Here is a 25602-nt window from a genome sequence, read left to right on the forward strand (position 1 = left end):
GCAGTCTCTTCCGTTCTGACAATATCTAAACATTTTCATTTTAGTCATCATCTTAAAAAACATAACAGCATTAGCAACTTCTAGCCAAGAACTGCTTCAGAATTCATCACATTGGCTCCAAGTGTCACAAGCTAATAAAGCAGAAAACAGACTTCATGAATGTGGTTCAGTTCTAGCAAAGGTCAAATGACATCGCACTAGAGGCACAGTCACTCTGTGGCATTCTCACTCAAGGGAAAGCAGGAGAGGCTGGGACCATCTCCCAGTGCAATGTGGCACAAGCATCCCTCACTGAGTCCCACCACTGCCATGGTCCTAACAGTACTCAAGTCACCAGCAGCAACTTGGATTCGGCAAAACAATCATCGGTTTGTGGTAGGTAAGTTTTATAGTTCCACAGAAACTGTGTAAGCATAGTTTAATGCCTGTACACATTTTAGTAATGCTGTAACAACACTGAGGCTCCCTGAAAAAATATTAACGGACTTAGGCATTTCTCAAGTTTGAGAAACACTGACTGGGATATTTTGCTTCCCTAAATCCATCACCTTTCTCCCTAGAGAACACCATCTAATGATGTGAGTTGAGGGGAGAAAAGCTTCAGGATTCTAATCTGGTTTGGAGGGAGACCACACCTAGCTGCAACCATATGGTAGCTGGACCAAGATGAGCTCAAATTCTCAACTTCTCCCTGGGGCTTCATTTGGGGTTGGTTGACAGAAAAACAGTAGTACCAACCCCCCAAATGCATAGTTAATAGGTAATAAAGCTGTACAATGTTTTCAACTTATAACTAAAAGATGAATTTTAAAACCTTACCATTTTTTTTTAAACATTGCCTTTTACTCAAGTGGAAAAGAGAGAATTTTTTTGTCTCCAGAAAAAACTATGTTATATGAGGTAAGGGACAAATGACGAAGAAACTTCGACATCATCTGTTTGACGCAGCTTCCAAGGATCACAGCATCCAATACAGTTTCACACCGGCTTCTTGATCAAATAGTTCAGCAAAGTTTGTTCAACCTTTTGCTACCTCCAATCTGTGAATACATGTTGTGCTGCAATTAAACAGCTACTTAAATTTGAGAGAAGCAAGACTTTAATGAAGAATGCTACAAGTATGGACAATAATTAGTTCTCATATTTTAAAAAAAGATTACAGAAAACACCTTACTGAAATTTTTTGCTAAAAAGACAGTCTTTAAGGATGTCCAAGAGAGACAGCAAGCACGACACAGTACAAAAGGAGAAGGGAATGTTGGATTGCAGTGCAAGACACTAACACAGCACGATTACGGAATTGGGTGGAAGCAACCATTTCATAAAGAATGAAATTAGGCATTTATATTCAATCAGGATTTTTTTTTAAGCTTCAAAAGTCCAGCATAAGGAAGGGAATTGGGAAAAGAGGCAGGGGGCGGGGAGGGGAGGCTAAGCTTATCTACAATCACCATTTTACCAAAAAACACACTGGTTCAACCACATGAGAAGTGGAGGATAAACCTGCCTACATAGCCCAGCAGATATTAAGAGCAAATGCCAAGGCAGTAAGGTCTAGGGTTGTCTTAACTGGCTACACCGTTTTTAAATGGAATCTTATCATTCCACAAGGACGGGTCTCTCAACAACCCCGGGCTCCCAACAGACAAAGTTCCTCTGCATTTGCATCACAAGGCCAAAACTTTACGTGAACAAGTTCTCTCCAAATAATGCTCATGTTGCTGGTTTTAACAGGTCATGGAGTCCTAAGTGGCTCCTAATAGACTCCACCATTTTCTAGGAGAAGGTTCTACAGATTACCAGGGATTTAAATTTAAGCAAACCACTAAGGAAGGGAAACACTAATGATATTCTGGCACTGTACAAGCTGTGTGCCTGTCATCTCTGCCAAGGACATGGGTGGACTTGGCTTTGCTTCTTAGCTCCATGATCTCCGACAGTGATGAAGTGGAACTGGGACCTCCCCCACGTGGAAGGAGGTTGCCCAAAATTCTCATCCCAGCCCAGCTTCTGAAAGAAACAGCAGACTATCAGGGGCTATTATTAGGAACCATGCTCCTGTGAATTCTGTGGAAATGAAAGCCTGTTTCAGTTCATGCCAAGTCTTTTCATGGTCCGCCAGCGATCCTTAATCATCACAGCTGTTCGGTTAACAAACGGGTAATTTTTAGAAATGGCAGCCCAGTTTCCTTCCCCGTATTTTTGCACTCCATCCTTGACCCACTCGCTTTCTTCCACAGTCCACTTCTGCAAAAGAAAACCAAAAGTTTTATCACGACCTTTCTCTCTGCTCATGTACCTTCTCTCCAATACAGTGAAGAGGTAAACTCAAGGATCCTAGGAGAATTGTCTGAACCCCAAAGCAGGGTTTATGTTTTTAAAACATGGCATAGTGAACACTGTGGATCTGCACATTTAATGATTCTCAATGTCCTGCTATTTCATCCTCAACTAAGAATCACTTCTGCATTCCAAACTTCAAATGTGTGTATGTTTTCCCCATCTGGAAAGTATGTTAGGCTTCTGTCCTCCTAGGTTTTTCTTCCAGAAAATCACTATTACTTTAACTTAGTTTAAACTACCTGAAAAATCTCCAAAAAGATTTTTACTGGGTACATGGGTAGTCTATGCTTATGAGCTGGGGGGCTTATTTTACCTCTACTCTATCCACATAACCAGTATCGGGAAAGAGAATTTTAAATTACCTGCTTTTTTGTTATAGGGGTTGGATGATCTTCCTCTGGTGCTGCTGGAAAACATTAAAAGTAGACTTATTTCAGAGATCACCTTTCTCTGTACAAACCATGAGAAAAAGATATAGAATGACCCCAAAGGGAAAACTTGATTCAAATTTCACAAACATTGAGAAGAGAAAGGACATCACTAAAGGATAATTAATTTTGCCCTTTGTTTGCAAGTACCAATCATTCAGCCCACGAGAATTTGTACAATGCAAGTACTTTACAATAGGCAGTCAATAAATGCTGCTTAATGATGGATTTTAGGCTTTTTAGTAAAACCAACTTTTTTTTTTTTTTGAGGCAGAGTTTCACTCTGTTGCCTGAGCTAGACTGCAGTGGTGTCATCATAACTCACTGCAACCTCAAACCCCTGGGCTCAAGTGATCCTCCTGCCTCAGCCTCTTGAGTAGCTGAGACTACAGGCATGCACTACCACACCTGGCTAATTTTTTATTTTTACTTTTTTTTTTTTAAGAGATGGGGTCTTGCTATGTTGCCCAGGCTGGTCTTGAACTCCTGGCAGCAAGTGATCCTCCAGTCTTGGCTTCCCGAAGTGCTGGGATTACAGGTGTGAACTACAGCACCTGGCCATTACTTATTTTTAAATTATGAAGTATTTCATACTACAGTTGGAAGATTTCTAAAGCTAATACATCTAGATTGCATTGGAAGTGGATGTTCTCTAGAACTTTTATATCACATTGTTTTAAAACAATGTCATTTTTATTGTTTTTCTGTTACTTCCTCCATTTTCCATGTGATCTTGATCTTGCCAACTATAATTTAGCCAATGAAGGTAATTTTCAAGGACAAAACCTTTGAGATTGGCAAAGGATTACTATTGCCATGTTATAAAAGTCTTTAGAGCCCCCCCACCAAATTAAGGTTTAGCAAATAGTTATTTCCATTAGAATACAAAATATGTGGTGGGAGAGATTCTAATGCAAATGCTATGAAGTTATTAATTATGGAAAAGTAAAGTTTCTTATCTTGGAAAACAACATTTATATATAGAAACTGTTGAGAGATTTTTTTACTTAAACAGGAAATGCAGAGAATGAACTATACTATCACATCTAATTAAAGAGTTTTAGGAATAATAATTAAATATCATAGGAGTTATTAAAACAAAATCAGGAATTTACCTTAAAAGTCTTGCTTTTACGGTCTCCATTGTTTAAGGAAAGGACATTAAAACTGACTCCTCATAAACCAAAATGAGATCAGGAACTTATTAAAGTTTTTCTAGCTTGGAGACAAGCAGATTCTGGAATGTTAATATGACAGTAACATACATCTGTACTTCGGCAAGCATCAAGAAAAGGCCAAGGAGGATACTGCTTACCCTGAACTGGAAACAGTTCTTCTTCTTCCATCCAAGTATCTTTTTCTTCAACCCCATTAGAGCCGTTCCACTTGCCTTTGGGTGCTCTGAAGGGAGATCAACGAGAGGACACGTGTCAAACAGTCACGCGGGATGGTCCCATACTCTGTCCTTGGCTCACCTGCAGCCCTTGTACTCCTCCCTGTTCTGCTGTGACCACGCTCAAGGTCCACCTACACACAACTCCCACACCTATTGTCCTTTCTCCTGGGCTGGCTAGGCATCTCCATGCAATATCCCTCAAATTCAGCACTGAGTACATCACTATCCCCCTCCAAAATCTGTTCATTTTCCTTTTTTTTTTTTTTTGGTTTGGTTTTCAGTTTTTAAAGGTCTCAGTATTCTTCTAACCTAGAATCTGCAAACTGCACCCTCTCTTCCTCAGACATGCCCTATCCTGTCTGGACAGATCTCCTTTCCCTCCCTGTTCCCCTCATTTAAGCCTGGGGTGCCTTTTGCCAGTATTACCCCAGCCTCTTAACTGGAGTCTGCCGCTAGCCTCTCGCCCTTCCAAAGCCACGGGGACAATCGCTCTAAAATTACCACATCCGTCCTCTATTCCCGGATGGCTTCTCACTGCCTAAACAAACCAGTCTGGCCCAGTCAGTCTCCTACCCATTGCTCCCCACCACACCCACACAGACAGCAGAGCCACGCTGTTCCACTCCTTCCTCCTAGAAGTTCTGCACTTTCCTGCCTCTCCATATCCTGTTCTTTCTGCTTGTAAGTCCCTTTCCTGCCAAATGAAATCCCAGCCATCCTTCCAGGGCATCATTCCTAGCGAAGCCTCCTGTAACTACCACACACAGCCGCACGCTGCTGCCACAGCAGGGGGCTCCCACTGCACCCGCAGCCATTTCACAAGGTACCCTGGACCAGGAGACCTCGAAGGCAGGAGCTACCTCTTCCTCTGTCTATCCAAACACGAGCACAGCAACACACACCCTAACATAAACTGGAGATATATCAGCTCAACTAATACTGGGATTATCAAGGAGTCACAAAGGAATTATACCATCAAAGATTAGAGTAATAACCAAGAAATCTTTCCTGTGAACATGAAATGTTAAGCACTTGACTATAGCCAAAAAAAAAGCCCCAAATTTGAAAAATAATGTAAAATCAAATTATTAAATGAGAATTATAGCCCATCTCTCCTAATCAACTTTAACTGTGTTTATGTGATTAATAATATAACTGCCCTGGGAACACAGCACAGCACAAAGCTGACCTCAGAATTACAACATCTTTTACAAAACATGTAAAATATCTGAATTAAGAGTTTTAAAGAATTTACGTAGATCAAAATGACCTGCAAAAGTTGACCAAGAGAGTAGAAACAAAATTCTGTCTCCCTATCATGAAAGAGAAACTTATTGTTAACGCTGTCTAGGCATTTTGCAAATAAATCATGAAAGCAATTTGATTAATAAATACACAGGCTTGAACAAATTCCTTGGGTTCCATCAGTTTTCTATGAAATTACCTAACCAAGTGGCTGAGACAAATGGTGGACTATTTCCTTTCCCTTGTTTTTGGATTGGATCATATCCCCTAAAATGTTATTTGAGAGTAATTTGCTTGAGACAAGGCGGAAAAAAACTACATGAGGTTTCTCCTTGTTAGGATATTACTGTGTTAATTACTATTTATAAATCAAAGTCAGATGGAGTTTTTCTATCTGCTTTACCTCAGTGCGCAGATAAATGGATTTGAGCCTCAGTGCCCTGCCGGCCCAGCATTTTCCCTGAGTAGCTGTCCACTTTTCCTGCAGTGTTGCAGGTCACTTTAGTAACCTTCCCCTCGTCTGAACGCTCAGCATTATTTACCTGTACAAATGTTTTGGCAGTTATTTTATGGGGCCTATGAAATCTTTCACATAATTGTCACATTGACTACCTCTCCCGACTTCTCATGTGGAAGGGGCTAAGATCTGGGTCCTCTTCCTAACTGTCCGGTGGCTGACTGGTGCCGGGCAAGTCAGGCCACTTCTGGTCCTTGTGCTCCTCACTGATGAAGTTAGAACTTGTGCAGAGCAACGGTCTATTGAGGGTCGGCAGACCAGTCTGTGGCTGCTGGTTTCTGTACCAGGCAGCTTGGGCTAAGAACGTTTTTACATTTTTAAAGAATTGTAAGAAAAAAACAACAAAAAAAGAGAATGTATGACAGAGAATTTATATGGCCCACAATGCCTAAAATATTAGCCCTCTGCTGGCCTTTTACAGAAGTTTTGGGTGTCACCCCTTAAAATGCAAGAACTAAGAATCTGTATTTGGTTGATAAATACCTGGAAAGTACTTGCCATGTGCAAGGTTCCGTGGGAGATATAAAAAGGCAGGGTTGTGGCCCTGCCCTCCAGGCGACAGCCTCTTACCCTGCCTTCTCCCCCCCCACTCCCCTGGCAGCAGTCTCCAGCCCCTCCTTCCCTCAGTGCCTGTGCAGAAGCCCTCAGTGGTGTCTCATCATGCCTTCCTGTGAGTTGTCTTAGAATTATCTGGGGCATAGTTAGAAAAGCAGATTACAGCGCATTCTCCGGCCTCTTCTAACTCCGTAGTTAGGAGCCTGGGAGTGTGTACTTTTTGAATACTCCACAGCTAACTGTGTCATGAAGCCCAGTTTGAGAACCTCTGCCTGAGAGACGAATACAAACTCTCAAGATCTAGCCCATCTACCCATTCAGACTCTTCTCCCTTCCTTCTCTCTTGTGCGTTGTATTCTACCATAGAGACTACATGGAACTTTCTGGAACATACCAGGCTTTCTCGTGCCTGTATGTAAGGAGTTCTCACTGCCTAGAAGCTCCCACCCTCCAATATGCCTGATGACTTCCTACTCATCCTTCAAGGTCAGCTCAAGGTTTGCTCCTCTACAGGTTTGCTCCACCTAAAACTTTGCTGAGCAGGCTCAGCTCTTCTTCCCATGAGCTCCCAGGACACCTCACACATACTTCCTGTAGAGCAGGGATCAATGGACCCCTTTTTTCTGTAAAGGGCCAAACAGTATTTTCAGCTTTGCAAGCATTACTGTCTCTGTCACAACTACTCAATTCATTGTCATTGCACCAAAAGCTGCCCTACAGTATACATAAATGATGGGTGTGATGTGTTCCGACAAATCTTTATTCACAAAAACAGGCAGTAGGCGGATTTGGCCCAAGGGCCATAATTTGCCAACCCCTGCTTTAGAGGACCCATCATACTTCATACCCCTGACATACGAGAGAGGTGGGTCTGTCTGACACCCTCACAAATCCTCCCTCTTACAAAACCACTGTAATCCCGCACTCTTTCCATTTCCTCAACTGTCCATGGGAGCCATACCTACACTTCACAGGAACGCTTTGAGGGGTCAGTGAGATCATGCATCAAATGAGAATAATGTGTGCGGGGCTGCATCTGCTGCCCATCAGCTATGCCCACCTGCCAGCCAATGACTCACTTCCAAATGCAAGTAGTGGTGCTCAAAGTGCATATTTGTGCCTAAGTATACATCACTTATCGGACACCACAGCCCTTTGGGGCACCTGGTACAATGCATGCCAGGGCATAGGTCCCCAAATAATACAACATAGAGCAGTGGTAGAGACGGCCTTGGGAGATCAGTGAGGTGGATCACTTACAGCAGGGGTGACCAGGGAAGAGTCCATGGAGGGAGAATTTTGAGAGGCAACGTGGTGTACACGGTAAATAGGCCATGGGCTTTTGTGTCAAGACTGACTTGGATTACAAATCCCAGAGCCCAACTGTGCCACTTTCAACTCTGTCACTTCAGGCAAGCTAATAACTTTTCTGAGCCCTCCTTATGTATACAATGGGGCTAATATACCCCCTCACAGAGTGAGGACTGTAGAGATTCAGTAAGATAATACATGAAAGCACTTAATCAACAACAGCTTCCCTTCCCTTTGAAGGACGAATGGGATCGGGACAAGCAACGATGGAGGGATGAGAGTCCACTGTGGGGAATGAGAGAAAGGAAAAGTACAGTAGTAGAAACAAACGCAGTGTGTTCCAGGGAGAGCAAGCAGACCAGTTTGCCTGGAGGGAGGATCCACAACAGGGCACAGAGGGTAGCAAAGGCCAGGGTGGGAGCCATGATGTGAGGGCAAAATTAAAGTACCCTAAGCACTGTCCCACTGTACCTAGCAGAATATGGGAAGTCAATAAGTAACCATGCCAAGTCTCACATGCTCATAAAAGGTACAAAACTATAAATATTCATCAGTCTCGTTTAAGGATCAAAGGATATTATGGCCCAATTCAAACAAACTTCTTTTCGCAGCTAGAGTAATATTTAGTAGTCAAGACACTTGGATGTTGGCTAAAAACGAAAGCAGCGATGAGCAGGAGGCTCTGAAACCTTTCCATCCTCACTCGTGCCCTAGCGCAATGCTTGGACGCCCAAGCGTAGGGCTTCAGAACTGGCAGGGGAGGCTATGTCGTCACTCCCCGCTCCTGAGTCACATTCTAGCAGTCCAAGCCTTGGTGGTGAATAACTCAGCGCAAGTTATTTCATTCATGGAAGTAATACCAGGCCCAACCAGGACCACCAACCAGCCCCAAAATTTCTACAAAGAAGGTCTTCATACTTGGGATTCTTCTCCCCTGGTAGGGGTTGGTTGAGAACGGTGGGCTTCGGTGGTGACGCTGGAACGACCTCCGGAGAGGAGTTGAGGCCTGGGCTCGGCTCAGTACTCTGGCTGTCCTCCTCCAAAACCAATCTGCTTATTGTCATGCGCTTGTTCTTGGGCTGCAGTTCTGAGCCACCCTCACCCTCAGCAGGGGCTGAACTTTCGTTTTCATCTTTTCTCAGTCTTTTGTTTTTGAGGGCTGATGATGGTATAGGCGCTTGACTAGGAAGTACCAGATCTTTCTGGTCCAGTTTTGCGAAGGCTGCCTCAGAATCCTGTGCACCAGACAGAGTCTTGAAAGCTGCCTTCAGAGCGGTAATTCCAATGGTGGTTGGAGTATTCCGTAGCTGCCTGCAAATAAAGCAAATAGGTTTTACTATTGTTGGTACTCATCCAAATAGCCACAATTTTTTTGAAGTTTGAAGTTTCAAATTAGACAGAGGACTCCCCAAGCTAAGAACTTTCCATTAAAAAAAAAAAGAGAAGCCAGGCACAGCGGCATATGCCTGTAATCCCAGCTACCCAGGAGGCTGTCACAGGAGCACCACCTGAGCCCAGGAGTTCAAGATCAGCCTGGGCAACACAGCAAAAGTTTGCCTCAAAAGAAAAGAAAACACCAGCCTGAGCAAGAGAGAGACCCTGTCTCTACTAAAAATAGAAAGAAGTTATCTGGACAACTAAAAATATATATAGAAAAAATAAGCTGGGCATGGTGACACATGCCTGTAGTCCCAGCTACTCGGGAGGCTGAGGTAGTAGGAACGCTTAAGCCTAGGAGTTTGAGGTTGCTGTGAGCTAGGCTGACGCCACGGCACTCTAGCCCAGGCGACAGAACGAGACTCTGTTTCAAAACAAAACAAAAGGAAAGAAAAGGGGGAAAAAAAAAAAAAGAGAGAGAGAGGCTGGCTTGACACCACCTTTTTTATAAAAGCCTCTATAATGAGTATAAACACAAGTTGCAACATGGAGTTCCAAGTAAGAGAATCTTAAAGGAACTATGGCCAATGATACTCCCTCCAGAGACTTCATTAGCCCGTGTGCTATCTAACCCTTTTAGTTTGTATGGACTAAAGCAATGCCTTCCATTACGTAAGAACTCTGAATGGTGGCTAACAATTCCAAGTCCACCTGAGCAACCAACTGATAATCCAGCAATCTCACCTTGAAATCTATAATCATCTTCCAGCTGCCCAGTCCACCCCTCATGTGAGAGAAGTAACATACTGGTCTCCACTTTGCCCCTTTCTCCTACAGCACACTTATGAACAGGATCTTGAGAATTCTCAGAATAAAAAGCATGCCATCCACTCTTGGAACAATGAGGAACCACCTTTAAAAAATACACTTCGTGTGTCATTTGGAACAGTGAACACGCTTTAAGTAAAAACTTAGGAGAGGGGCAAACGGGCGGCCTGCAGGCCAAACCCAGCTGGCAGATGTGTCTTGTTGCCTAACCCATGTGAAGTTTTATTTTTTTCAAAAATAGACTACCCACATTCAAAGGTTGGGAAATCTCACAAAAAACTAGGATGCCTCACACAAAAATATTAACCGAAATTTGGGCATCCTTGGAAATTCCCATGGATCAAAAATCACGAGAAGCTGAAACGCGTGCCCTCTGGCTCACAGCCCCATGCTTGTGACTGTCTTATCCCGGGCCCACTTTACTCCTTTATATTTCCTACCAGGCCCTCAAAGGTATCTAAACTTGTGACCCCTGTCTCAGCAACTTGTTTTGGGGTTCAACTCACAGATCTGAAAGCTGCTTCCTGAGTACATTAAAAGATTATGTATCCACAGGAAGTACTGAGTAGATAGATAGAGGCGAGGCAGGGAGAGAGAAATGGAGAAAGAACCTTTGAGGAATAGCCAGTCGGGAAGTCCTATCAGGGATCCCAGACACCCCATCTTCACTATATTCATTTTCCCAGAGTGTGCCCTCTATTTCTCACAGTGCCTTGTCCAGGTAACTTAGTAACACGTTAGCAGGTCAAATCGCCCAGAGGAACTGCTTCTGCTCTAAGAAGCAGACGATGCTTCCAACAACCACCCAGTGTTTTACCCAAGATCACAAAAGAGCATCCTCTGACCTTGCAGGTTCTCTGGGTGGCTTTTCCACAGGTGCTGGTGTTGGCTGTTTATCTTCCTTCACTGTACTGGAAGCTGCTGACTCAGATTTCAAAGCCTTTTTGGCCATCTGGGAAAGGAAGGATGTCACCAGGAAAAGAAAGCCACAGTTTCATTAATTCTCTGATTTTTTCACCATGAACATATTCACTATGCCAACATTCACTTACAAATCCAATCTAGCATAAAATGGAGGACATAAAACGAGAGAGACCTTACAAGAATTATCTCAAATTTTTTCTGTACTTCCTCAAAAAATAATAATACCTCCAAAAATGGCTGATAGTTTTTTCTTCTTCTTTTTTTTTTTTTTTGAGACAAGGTCTCCCTCTGTCACCAGGATAGAATGCTGTGGTGTCAATCATAGCTCACTGCAACCTCAAACTCCTGTTTAAGGACACCACTGCACTCTAGCCCTGGCAACAGAGTGAGACTGTCTCAGAGGAAAAAAAAAAAAAAACAACTCTCGGGCTCAAGCAATCCTCCTGCTTCAGCTGCCTAAGTAGCTGGGACTACAGGTACACGCTACCACGTCCAACTGATTTTTCTACTTTTTGTAGAGATAGGGTCTCACTCTTGCTCAGGCTGGTCTCAAACTCCTGGCCTCAAGCAATCAACCCTCCCGCCTCAGCCTCCCAAAGTGGTAGGATTATAGGTGTAAGCCACCTCGCTCACAGTTTTCTACATTAGAGGATAATTCAATTTCAGTGGCACTAACCACCTTGACATTGCAAGAACTCTTTAATTTTTTGGTCACCAAATAATTACATGATTTTATTCCACATTTCCTCTTTCATCTTCATCTTTCCCATCTCGGTCCTAAATCAGTTTCTGACTGCCAAGTACACCTTTGGGTCATGTATAAAAGTCCAATTTCCTAATTTGGGAGGCCGAGGCGGGAGGATCATTTGAGCTCAGGACTTGTAGACCAGCCTGAGCAAGAGCAAGACCCTGTCTCTACTAAAAAAATAAAAAGAAATTAGCTGGACAACTAAAAATATATAGAAAAAAATTAGCCGGCCATCGTGGCGCATGCCTGTAGTCCCAGCTACTCGGGAGGCTGTGGCAGGAGGATCGCTTGAGCCCAGGAGTTGGAGGTTGCTGTGAGCTAGGCTGACACCATGGCACTCTAGCCCGGGCAACAGAGCGAGACTCTGTCTCAAAAAAAAAAAAAAAAACAACAAAGGCAGGTAAGAGAGACCAGGTGTGTTCCATTTGCCTCTGCTGGTCTCCATGCTTTCAAATTTCTGTGGCATTTAAGGAGGACAGTGCATATGATTCAATGTCTTTTTCACACATTAACTCTTTTCATTTCTAATTTTCTAATTCCCTGCACATCCTCAAGGGCAGATCACAGTTACGGGAAGAGAAGAAAGGCCAAGGCACACCGTGAGGAGGTAGGGCTCTGCATCATCCAGGTGGCTCTCCAGGAAGCGCAGCATCTTCTGCTGGAAGGTCTCATAGGAAAAGTTCTGGATGACAGGGTGGGCCAAGTTCTTCTCTCGGATGATATTCAGGAGATCATTTCTCAGCTTCTACACAAAGAATCAATATTTGCAACACAAGAAAACTCCAGTAAAAATTCAATGACGATGAATTGAGACCTAACACTATCAGGACTTTTGCAACACTGTTAAAGAAAGTCACTGGTACACATATGGGAAGGAAAACGCAACACAAACACTGGTTAGTAAATTGTGGTTCAGCCACAGTGGGTTACTATATGTAGCTATAAAAAAGAGAAAGAAGTTCCTTATGTGCTAACATAGAATGAGCTCCAAGATATATTGTCAAATGAAAAAAGCAATTTCTAAAAATGTTCAAATTAACGTGTAGAATATGCTATCACATACGTGTATGGGAAGAAGAGGAAAAATTGCTGTATGTGTGTCCATGCAAACACACACACACACACACACACACACACACACACTTGCGGGCATATGCACAGAGTTATCTCTGAAAGAAGAAAAAAAGAACACTGGTCCCTCTGAAGGGAATTAGATGGCTGAGGATAGATATGAGAGAATTTTTCACTAAGCTCTTTGGTCATACCTTTTGGATTTTATATTATGCATGCATATTACCTTTTCAAATAATAAAATTTAAATTTATAAAGAAGAAAAAACAAGAGCAGGGGACCAATAGAGCTTTTGGCACCAGGAAATAGAGGTGTTAAATCCTCACCAAAGCCGTCTCCTCAAGTCTTCCAGGATCAGCACTTATGTGAACAAAGTCAGGAGTGTTACAAATTTGTCAGCTTAATACCTGGTGCTGATTGCTTAAATAAATGTTCTGTCATAACCCAGATAGAAATGAGGCAAGTGAATGATTAATGTAAATTTCTGTAATGAAAAATACAGTTTGAAAATCCAATCTTACAGTGAGTTATCTTTGATATAAAAGATGACAATGCTACAGGTGTTGTGTGTTTAAAGGTGATTATTTAGATAATATTCCTGACAAAGAACCCTTTCCCTATTTCCCCACAAAAAGCAACGAGATGGATTTAAGTCATGGAAGCAAAAATAAATAAAATTTACCTGAGTTGCGGGGTCCTTGGACATATGTTTTTTCAAAATTTTTGAAGCCTTTTCAAACTCTTTGTTTTTGATACAAATAATAACAGCCTAAAAAAACGGGGAGGGGGAAACCTTTTACTTTTAGTAATGACAAGTGTAATCAGAGTATCAAATATCAAAATAACTGTTTCATATTATATCAAATTCCTGTACTCAAAAACTAACAATTATTGTTCAAGTGTGTGAACAACTGTACTCTGTCTCTTTCAGCTTATAAAGGTAGTAGCTTTGCAACATTACAATGGATTGTTTTTTAAATGGCTGATAGAGCAAAATCAGATCCCCTGGATTACAGACCATCTGATCAATTTGAATAGCACCTCCTAAGGAAAGACAAAATGGACAGGAGCCATTCTAGTTCCCTATAATTTTAGGTCCCAGAACAACTGGTTCTCTTCTTTATGGATGCAAAAGCTTTGATGTAAAGGGCTGGGGGGGATGATGGAGGGAGGATATACTGTAGGGGGGAAAAAAGAAAACCAAGCAGTTTGCTGACTGTCGAGTTCTGCTAGTTCCATTCAGTAAAGGCCTGAGGCCCGTTTTGTAGGTGAATGAAAAGACAAGCCTCTTACTGCCACAAACCCCAGCTAGCAACTTTAGTTAGTAAGTATGTAGGGAATTACAAACCCAGATCAGCCATGAGCAACAAAGAAAAAGGACAAAGTTCCAGGTGGGTAGGATAAGGTCTTACAACCCACAGAAAAAAGAAGAGTCCTTCTGTAAAGAAACTCCAAGAGAACATATGTATAGGAAAAATAATGGTGACTGAAAATTTAAAAGGAGATTTGAGCAAACATGAACATTTAAAAAAATAAGAAACGCCAGTAGAAACCTGGGAGCATTCAGAGTTACATTATACAATAAAGTAGCTACTTTAAATCCTGCCTCAGAGAGAGACACATTTTTTAAAAGACTACCATACACAAAAAAGGAAGCAAAATTTGTCCACAGATATTTTCAGTCTTCACAGGGACGAATGTACGGAAATACAGACCAAGGGAGGGAGGAACAGCAAGGGAATCCATTAAGTGCTAGTCTCTGGTGATTCTGTCCTCAGCATGCTGAGCACAGCCACGCAAGGAACAAGGAAACTGGTGTCAAATGCTCTTGAATAAGCAGGCACAACTTGCTGCCCAGAGAAGGTACAAAACAAGTCTTTTTACTCAGATGACCCATATCCACTTATACATCATTTTCAGCCAAAAAAAACAAACAAACAAAACCTTAAACTAAGACTATATTCGCTTTCTTAAATACAAAGTTTTTACTTTTTACAAATCCTGTAGGTCCTATTATGTTTTAAATTTTTATTTAACTTGCATATAGTAAAATTTCCTGGGGGGGCGGGGGTGTACGGTTCTAAATTTTAACACATTTTGAAATTTTAGACTCTGGCATCATCCATCACAACGAGGATCCAAAAACCTCCCTTGGGCTGCTGCTCTGTAGTCATACCCTCCTTCTGTCCCTAACCTCTGACCACCACTGATCTTTTTGCTGTTTTGTCTCTTCCAGAATGCCAAATAAATAGATTTACACAGCATGTAGCACCTGTTTTTTTTTTTTTTTTAAAGGATGTAGCCTTAAGACTGGCTTCTTTCACTCAGTATAATGCCTCTGAGGTCTATCCACGTTACACTACCAATCGTTCACTTGTTCTTATTGCTGAGCCGTATATCCCATTGTATGGATGTACTATAGTTTATCCACTGAAGGACTTTTGCGTTGTTTGCAATGTTTGGTCATTATAAATTCAAATGCCAGAACATCCATGGTGCGAATATAACTTTTCATTTCTCTGAGGTAAATATCCAAGCACTGGGATTGCTGGGTCATATGGGAAGTATGTTTAACTTTCTAAGAAACAGCCAAACTGTTTTTTGGAGTAGCTGTACCATTCTTCATTCCCATGAGCAATGTTTGAGCACTGGCACATTTTTTTAAAGTTGACAAATAAAAATTGTATATATTTATTGTGTATGACATGATATTTTGAAATACACAACTAGCACTTTTTATTGTTAGTATTTTTTTAAAGTTTAGCCATTCTAACTGGTAGGTACTACTGTTCGTTGTGGTTTTAACTTGTATCTTAACGGCTAAATGATGTTAAACATCTTTTCATCTGACTTTTTGCCATCTATATTCTTTTTGATGAGCCTTTTGCCCATTTAAAAGACAGAATTGCCAGCCTGAGCAAGAGCAAGACCCCATCTCTACTAAAAAAATAAAAAAAAATTAGCTGGACAACCAAAAATATATATAGAAAAAATTAGCCAGTCATGGTGGTGCACGCCTATAGACCCAGCCACTCAGGAGGCTCAGGCAGGATTGCTTAAGCCCAGGAGTTTGAGCTTGCTGTGAGCTAGGCTGACACTATGGCACTCTAGCCCGGGAAACAGAGTGAGACTCTGTCTCAAAAAAAAAAATGGTTGTATAGGCTTCTTTTTTTTTTTTTAGTTCTTCATATATTATGGATATAAGTCCTTTTCAGATACATGATTTGTAAATATTTTCTCCCAATCTGTGGCTTGCCTTTTCATTCTATTCAGTGTTTAACTGAGAGAAAAAGTTTAAAATTTTGATCAAGTTCAATTTATCAATTTTTCCCCTTACAGATCCTGTTTTTGGTGTCATAGCTAAGAACTTTATGCCTAACTCCAGGACATGAAGATTTTCTTTCATGTTTTTTTCTAAAAGTTTCATGGTTTCACATTTTACATTTAGATTATGATCCATTTTGAGTTAATTTTTGTACAAGGTATAAGTTTAACATCAAAGTTCATTTTTTTTTGCATGTGGACATTCAATTATTCCAACAACATTGAAAAGACTACCCTTTTTCTATTAAATAGCTTTTCCTATTTTTGAATGTCAAAAATCAGTCATATTTGTGTGGGTCTGTTTCTGGATGCACTCTCCCATTTCATTAAGCTATAGTGCGACAGTCACGAGTACTGTAACTTTCTAGTCATTCTTAAAATTGGCTAGTATGACTCCTCCAACTTTTTCTTTCACAAAAATGTTTTGGATATTCCAGTTCCTTTACCTTTCCATATAAATTTTAGAATCAGCTAGTCTGAATCTACAGAAAATACTGCTAAGATTGTGATTGGAATTATATTAATTCTATAGATCAATTGGGGATAACTGACATATTAAGTCTTCCAATCCATGAACACGGTATCTCTTTCCATTAGGTCTTGATTTCTTTCATCAGCATTTTGTATTTTTCCACATACAGATCCTGCACATCTTCCTAAACTTATGTCTACTTCTTTTCCTTTCTTTATTAGAGCTACTATAAATGGCATTATTTTGGTAATTTCATTTCAAATTGTTCACATGTAGAAATATGAATTTTTGTGTTGATTTTGTATCCCATAACCTTGCTAATTATAGGAGCTTTTTTTTGTATATATCAGGGGATTTTCTACAGTCATGTCATCTGCAAATAGAGACAATTTTATTCTTTCCTTTCCAGTCTGTATGCTTTTTTAACCCTTGCCTTTTTGCACTGGCTAGGCCTTCCAGTATGATACTGAATACAACTGGTGAGAATGGACAACTTTGCCTTATTGTGGATGTTAGGGACAAAGCATTCTGTTTCACCATTAAATATCCATTAAATATGCTAGTTTAATTTTTTTTTTTAAAGAGACAGGGTCTCACTAGGTTGCCCAAGCTGGACTCAAATGATCCTCCTGCCTCAGCCTCCCAAATAGCTCTGTTGTCACTGTCACTGCTTGGCCACTGCTGCCATCAGGATAGTACTGTTTGGGGGCCAGGGCAAGAGAGAAGGGAAAAAAGAAAAACAAACCTAGCATTTCTCCTACCATCTCTGACCCTTAGGAGATCCTTCCTTTCTCCTCAGACCAGAAAGAAAAGGCTTCTTTTGCAGCTCTTTCTGTTCACACCTAGAGTGCACTTCCAGGGTTCAGGCTGCCTGTTGAGTCCAAGCTACGTGATACCAGAGGAGGAAAAAATGGTAAACTATTCATCAATGATTTGGTGGAACTTCAGATTCTAGTCTTCTTTCCCATCTGCCTAATACCAGAGAGAATCCTCAGATAGCTGCTCCATGCATTCTGTCCAAGACTCATAGTTGCATTAAGAGGGAAACACAGAAGAGAATTTGTTTACTCTATCTTTCCCAGAATTGGAACACAGGTCCTACCATATCAAATTTCTGAAACAAGAATTGAAGTTAAAAGTCTGCTTCAAAGGTTGTGCTATGTGCTTATCTTTTAAAACTATGTATTAATATCCTGCAGAAAAAAATCTCAAAGAGATGAATCATTGCTTTATCACTTGGCAGTTCTCAGAAATAACTATAATTTCTTCTCTTACATATATGTTAAGAGTTTAGGGCATAAGCAGTATATCAATGCTCTCTGGCTAATTTAAACAAAAAGGAAATTCCAAGCACAGATTTTCAAACTAAATGAGATAGGTTTATGTTGGGAAGAAATGTCAGAAAGCATATTTTAATAAAGGAAAAGAAAACCAAAACTCACAGAACTGAAGAAAGGTTAAAGCAGCAGATATAAAAAGAAAGGAGGCTGTTCTGGGAAGCAGCAATGTTTAAAAAGCCTCAACAAAGTTTTTTTGTTTCAAAATTTAGTCCTAAGTGAGTGTGTATGATGTGTCAGCACCTCAAATGGGGTAAGGCCTCCCAAAATACTCAAGGTTCTACTACCAAAGGTGCAGGGGAGAATGCTGCACAGCAAAAAGCAACAAATGCTTCTCCAAGAACATGCCATACATGTTGGTCTCCAAAGAAATCTAACCGAGGAATCTTTCTTTCAGTTATGCAGAAAAAACTAATGTAGTCTCAACATTATTAACAGCTTGCAGAAGCAGGTTCAAACTTTTTGGTCTCAGGATTCTTTTAGACTACTTTGAAATGTTAATGAAGACCCCAAAGATCTTTTGTTTATGAAGGTTATATCTGTTTATATTCACTGTATTAGAAATATAAAACTGAGAAAATTTAAAGATATTAATTCATTAAAAAATAAACACATCACAGATTAACATAAATATCATTATGAAAAGTTACTATACTTTCCAAGACAAAATTTTAATGAGAAGAGTGGCATTGTTTTACATTTTGCAAATCTCTTTAATATCTGGTTTAATAGAGAAGACAGCTAGATTCTCATAACTACTTCTGCATTCAATCTGTTGTGATATGTTGTTTTGGTTGAGGTATATTTAAAAATCTAGCTTTATACTGATGTAAAGTTGGAAAATGGAGGAGTATTTTAATAGCCTTTTCAGGAAACAGTGAATATTCTTGATTCTACATCAAACTTTAACAAGTAAACTTTTCTCAATCTCTCACATTAAACTCCATCAGTCTATCTTGCACTTTAAATGGATCTTTTGTCCATGAATGATTTTGTAACATCATGCAGTGATCATCTGAAAAATATTTGTTCACTGAGTTATGTAGATCTTCCAAATGTTGACTTATTAATTAAAAATATTTTTAAAATCTCAGCTGTTAATTTCACCAATCCTCAGAAAACTGTAAGTATTGGGAAGCCATCAAGCACATGAATTCAAGTTTTCCAAAATTCTAATTTTCATTTGAAAGCTGGAATCTTATCACTGGTAAAAAAAAATTCTGTCAACTGTTTTAAGTGACAGGTTCATTTTGCTCATTCTCAAGAATATGACTGTCAAATAGCCAAGTCTGAATATCCAGTTTGTCAGTTTTTCTTTCAGGAAAAAACAGTGTTCCATTAAAAAAGCAGCCAGTACAGCATGCAACTCAATCACACAAGTGCTTTTCCTGAAGATAATCACCTTCATGTAGCAGAAATATCTTAGGCATACTCCCTATTTCATCACACAAAATACTAGATTTAATAAAATTAATATGTTTATTTCGTGATCAAAGACATTTTTAATCGAAACTAGCAGTTTTTTTTTTTTTTCCTTTCCTGAGACAGGCTCTCACTCTGTTGCCGGAGCTAGAGTACAGTGGCGGCATCATAATAGCTCACTGCAACATTAAAATCCAGGATTCAAGCAACCCACCTGCCTCACCTTCCCAAGTAGCTAAGACTACAGGCACATACCACCATGCCTGGCTAATTTTTGTATTTTTTGTGGAGACAGGTTTTGCTATGTTGCTCAGGCCAGTCTCAAATTCCTGGCCTCAATCGATCCACCTTGGCCTCCCAAAGTGCTGGGATTACAGGCGTGAACCACTGCACCCAACCTGAAACTGGCAGCTTTTAAAAAATTGCATCTGGAAATGAAGAATACGATTACTAGTACAATTTACCACCGTCTTGATCATGCACTTTTACCCAAAACGGCTTTTGCACCATCAATAAAAATGTCAATGCACTGAAAAAGTCAAATGTGTTGGTATTGTTATGAAAACGGTTTTCACATCATGGACCATCTCAGTAATCCTGATACCGTATGTTGCAAAGTTCTCATTTAAATAACTTACTTGAAAAACGTTTTTAAAAAGTTAATATACTTTTAAATGAATTGTGACAGTTTATAAACCTTAAACGCATCAAAAAGGCTCATTGAACCCAGGCATCCCATGGTATTTTCCTAAAAGATGGCCATTAACAGATTCTATGACTCTAAATGAGAAACTTAAAAATGCAGATTAAAGAGACAAATGATATAATATCATTTAATAACTACGAGAGCAAGTAAGTGCGGTTGCCAGCCTCAAAGATAGTCTCCAGCGCACCTCACCTCTTACACAGGCCCATTTACACTCTACCAGAGTTGATCTGGCCTGTGTGACCAACAGCACATGGCAGAAGTGATGCTTCCAAGATTAAGTTATAAAAGACAATAGCTTCTGCCTTAGGTTCTTGCTCTCTCGGATGACTTGCCCTAGGAGAAGCAGCTGCCATGTTGTGAGCAGCCCTATCTGTGGAGAGGCGAGGAGCTGAAGCAGCCAGCCAACAGCCAGTAAGAAAGTGAGCCCTGGCCGGGAGCAGTGGCTCACACCTGTAATCCTAGCACTCTGGGAGGCCAAGTGGGAGAATTGCTTGAGCTCAGTTCGAGACCAGCCTGAGCGAGAGAGAGACCTCGTTTCTACTAAAAATAGAAAAATTAGCCAGGCGTTGTGGCATATGCCTGTAGTCCCAGCTGCTTGGGAGGTGGAGGCAGGAGGATTGCTTAAGCCCAGGAGTTTAAGGTTGCTGTAAGCTAGGCTGATGCCACGGCACTCTACCCAGGGCGACACAGTGAGACTGTCTCAAAAAAAAAAAAAAAAAAAGAAACTGAACTCTCCTCTTCACTCCCCCCTTCATATTTCAATTAAAAAAAAAAAAAAAAAAAAAAAGAATAGGCCGGGCGCGAGGGTGCGGTGGCTCACGCCTGTAATCCTAGCACTCTGGGAGGCCGAGGTGGGCAGAGCATTTGAGCTCAGGAGTTCGAGACCAGCCTGAGCAAGAGCGAGACCCCATCTCTACTAAAAATAGAAAGAAATTAGCTGGACAACTAACAATATATAGAAAAAATTAGCCAGGCATGGTGGCGCATGCCTGTAGTCCCAGCTACTCGGGGAGGCTGAGGCAGGAGGATTGCTTGAGCCCAGGAGTTTGAGGTTGCTGTGAGCTGGTCTGACGCCACGGCACTCTAGCCCAGGCAACAGACTGAGACTCTGTCAAAAAAAAAAAAAAAAAAAGTTGCTAAGTCTTGGAGTAATTTGTTACACTGTGGTAACAGTGATACAGTAAGTATAACAAGAGATCTGGTAACTGGTGGAGAATGGAAAAGCAGAAGGGAATCAAGAAAATGGTTGATGATTTTAAGGAAGTTTAGATTTTTCTAACAGATTTTCCTAAAGAAGTCCCCCATCTATGAGTTTAAATAATAATAAAATAACATGTATGCAGCTGAAAGATGAAAGACCACAAATGCTCTTCCAGAAGAGGAGCCACGTGGCAAATCTATAGTCCTTGTGCTCTGAAGGAGCTGCATTCCTCAATCAGCTACAGGTTGAGCATCCCAAATCTGAAAATCCAAAATTCAGAATGCTCTAAAATCCAAAAATTTTTGAGTACCAATATGACACTCAGAGAAAAGGCTCATTGGAGCATTTTGAATTTTGGATTAGGGATGTTCAACCTAAGTTTAATGCAAATATTCCAAAATCCAAAATCTGAAACTCTTGTGGTCCTAAGCATTTTGGATAAGGAATACTCCATCTATACTTAGCGGGAGTTACATGAATTACTCTGAACTGGTACCCATTCAAAAGCTCCTCAGCTGTTCCGAAAGTAGGCATGGATTTCTCCTCCCTTGCTAATGTCTTTTCTGGCATTTCCCCACCCACCCACCAACACAAACCTGACTTACCTATACTAAAGATGTGTTCTTGGAATTGAATATTATCTAGTATTCTTTGTAAGACCAATAGTGGTTCCTGCGCAAGGTCCTTAAGTGAAAAAATATCTGCACCTCCTGCATATTTGTTGTTTTTTAACAGGGTACCTGAGTACCTCCTACACAGCCAAGAGACAGAAGGTCTTCCTTGCTAAGCAAGGTTTTCGCTCTCCACCCTACTTCCACCTCTGGGATCCTATCCTTTTAGGGGTGTTCTTTTCTCTTCTGAATAGCTTTCCTTATTTTCCACCACCAGGGCAATGTTGACTTATTCTTCAATGACCACCTTTGCATTCTGATTCCACACCCCCAGCCTTGGTTTTTGGAGTAGAAAAATCTGTTTCTAACTGGTTCCCGCAGCCTATTCTATGCTTTAAATAAAAATAAGTTCCAGGCCAAGCAGGTGTGGTGGCTCATGCCTGTAATCCTTGCTCTCTGGGAGGCCGACAGGGGAGGATCTCTGGAGGTCAGGAGTTCAAGATCAGCCTGAGCAAGAGCAAGACCCCCTTTTTACAAAAAATTAGAAAAACTAGCTGGGCATGGTGGTATGCGCCTGTAGTCCCAGCTCCTTGGGAGGCTGAGGCAGGAGAATCGCTTGAGCCTGGGGATTGAGGTTGCAACCCTGGGCGACAGAGCGAGACTCTGTCTCAAAAAAGTTCCACTACTTGAAGCTACCTGAGCCATGACAAAGTGATAGCCCCAAATTCCTAAACACTCCACTAATTTCAAGAACACTTAATTTCTTTTTTTTTCCTTAAGATAGAGTCTTTCTCTGTTGCTCAGGCTAGAGTGCCGTGGCGTCAGCTTAGCTCACAGCAACCTCAAACTCCTCGGCTGAAGTGATCCTGCTGCCTCAACCTCCTGAGTAGCGGGGACTACATGTGAGTGCCACCACGCCCAGCTAATTTTTTCTACTTTTAGTTGCCCAGCTAATTTCTAATTTTTTTTTTTTAGTAGAGACAGGGGGTCTCACTCTTGCTCAGGTTGGTCTCGAACTCCAGAGCTCTAGTGATCCTTCTGCCTCGGCCTCCCAGATGCTACGATTACAGGCATGAGCCACCACGCCCAGCCTAATTTCTTGAATACTTAATTTCAAGAACACTTTCTGGGCTGGGTGCCATGGCTCACACCTGTAATCCTAGCATTTTGGGCAGCTAAGGCAGGAGGATTGCTTGAGGCCAGAAGTTCGAGACCAGCCTGAGCAAGAATAAAACCCGTCTCTACAAAAAATAGGAAAATTAGCCAGCTGGGGTAGTGCGCACCTGTAGTCCCAGCTACTTGGGAGGCTAAGGTAGGAGGATGGTACAAGCCCAGGAGTTTGAGATGCAGTGAGCTATCATCACACCACTGCACTCTAGCCCAGGCAACAGAGCGAGACCCCGTCTAAAAAAAAAACAAAAACCAAAAAAACATTTCCTGTGCCAGCCTTTTACCATTCTTCTACCATTACTATTTTTCTAGCTGGCTCATTATCCCAGCACCTCTGATTCTAATCTATCTGCTCAAAGGGAATGTTCCCTAAGCCTCTCTTCCTGCAGACAATTGCATGAATGAGCTCAAAGTCAGTCCCACATTTCCCAAGGCCCCATCTAGTCTCCTTGGTTTATTATAAACAAGGGTGACCAAACCTAGGCCAGAGCTACTTGTAGCCCTTTCACAGTGCTCGCAACTGGTGCAATAACCTCCAAAATGTCAGAGCCTTCTATACCAACCCACTTCCAGTGTACCGTGGCCCCTCCTGCCAGGGCCACAAGGAAGACCACCACAAGGAAGATCACAAAAGCTGAGCACCCACCATTACTTTCCAAGCCTGGGTGGGAAAGGAGACACCTGAAGAGATAACATCTGCGTGTGTGTGCTTGCTTGCTCTTTCTCTCCATCCTTGTTTTCCTCTACCCCACACAGAATAAGACTAAACACTATATTCTCTAACACCCCTGATTTGGGTTAAAAGAAAAAAGAAATAAATAGAGCCTTACAGCCTCCTTGACTAGTTTTCTACTGGATTCGATCACTGCTTCTGTCAGGGTAAATTCCGTTTTAATCATCTCCAACACATTGATAGCCGATTCCAGGGGTGTGAGCTCAGCTTCCATATCAAAGGAACAATCTAGGACAAAGCACAGTTTTCACTTTAAGCTCTTTTCTAAAGAGTGGAAGTTATATCCAAAAATGTATACACTTGCAGAAAAGGAACATGCAAATATAGTAAGATTTGCATTTAATTTGTTGACATACTTGCTACAAGCTCACATATGTTGCAAGAGTCCAAATTCAAATCACTGAATTTAAAGTGACCATCTTTTAATACTTTTCAAGACGAGCAAAAAATTATTTTTAAACACATGCATTTGCCTCTCCTATTCAAGATACAACATCCTCAGATACGAGTGGCCAGAAACTGACAACAGTTTGCTTAACAGCTGGAGTACAATTCAGGGGGGAAAAAATGTGCTCCTACTCTGAAAAACACTCTACCACGGGAAAAAAGACGTCCATATCAACATAATGCAATTTAGATCGCAACAAAGTTGGGGTGATCAATTAACAGGTGGGCGAAAATAAAAAACACAGAAAAGCTGCCAAGAGAACCTTAACGGAGAAAACTAGAGCCAGAGAACAGACCCATCGGTAGAATGAAAAAGACTACTGAGATGGAAACCAGCGCACTTTAGCCCGTAATCCTTCAGATGCAAGTTTGAAAACAAAATCCGACGTAAGTAAATCAAGAGAACACAAAAATAGCCCATACCTAAATTTTCCCCTTCTTCAATGCGCGACAGGCACTGCATAACCCGCAGCAACCGGGACACGGTATGCTCCTTCCCCAAGGGCCTCACAAGCAAAGCTGCGAAAAAAGACAACGTTGGATCGGCGACCCAGCCCCTACAGCCAGTCCTCTAGACCCCCTTCCCCAGCGCCCCAGCCTCCTTCCCCCGGGCCGGCCCTCACCCTGCATGATGTCCCGGATCTGCCTGAAGTCTCCGTACCGGCTACCCCGAAAGGCCCGCAGCGCCTCGTGGAAGTAGAACTTGAGCACCCAGCGGTTCACTGCCTCCTCCAGCCGTGCCTCCCCCGAGCTCCGCTCCGCGGGGCCTCCCAGCCCCGACTGGTGGCGCCCCCGCCGAGCCCGCCCGCCATTGCGGGACGCCCGCCGGCCCGCCGCCCGCCCGCTGCCGTCGCTACTCCCGCCTCCTCCCGCCATCGCGTCCGATCGCCGCGTGCCCTCCCCGCCCTCTCGGCCGGGCCGCTTCCTTGGCTGTGACGCCGCCGGGTCACGCACGACGCCCGGGCCGGAAGCGGGGCCTCCCGTCCCGGCTCCCGCGGCCATGATAGGAACGGCGTTCTGAGCCGCCCGCGGGCTTCTGGGAGGGAAAGGGCCGGAGGGCCCGGCCCCCCTCTCGGACTCCGTAGTTCCCACTGTGAGGCCGCAATGCCTGCTGGGGCTTGGAGTCCACGCCGCCCAGGCCGGTGAGCCCATCAGGATTTGCAGTCAAAGGTCTACTCCGCTCCTAATTTACGGAGTACGGGTACTATGCTAGAGACGCGGGACTATATATATGAGATTGAAAGATAAATATGTGCACCTTATGAAACACTTTTAAAGTTGTGAAAAGGAGCATACATAGAGGAAAGTTTATTAAAATTCACATTTTAGCAAATACTGTAATTATAAAGCAAAGGCCAGTGTGATCCCAATTGGGGTCAAAACTGGAATATGCCTGGCACCCCAGAAACCTCCAGACATACAGTTTTTTGGTT

General features: G+C 42.0%; 1 protein-coding gene across 1 annotated transcript; it reads right to left on the reverse strand.

Moving 5' to 3' along the window:
* Positions 1 to 1098: 1098 nt before the first annotated feature.
* On the reverse strand, positions 1099 to 25171 carry TERF2 (telomeric repeat binding factor 2). Its single transcript, XM_069497893.1, has 10 exons — positions 24793 to 25171; positions 24593 to 24688; positions 23820 to 23950; positions 13426 to 13512; positions 12271 to 12417; positions 10846 to 10952; positions 8714 to 9106; positions 4087 to 4172; positions 2706 to 2749; positions 1099 to 2247 (listed from the first exon to the last, which is right to left on the reverse strand). Exons 1-10 carry the CDS (start codon positions 25169 to 25171, stop codon positions 2089 to 2091), a joined length of 1629 nt encoding a protein of 542 aa, XP_069353994.1. The 3' UTR covers positions 1099 to 2088.
* Positions 25172 to 25602: the final 431 nt, after the last annotated feature.

Source organism: Eulemur rufifrons, chromosome 23, assembly GCF_041146395.1.
Source record: "Eulemur rufifrons isolate Redbay chromosome 23, OSU_ERuf_1, whole genome shotgun sequence".
NCBI lineage: Eukaryota > Metazoa > Chordata > Mammalia > Primates > Lemuridae > Eulemur > Eulemur rufifrons.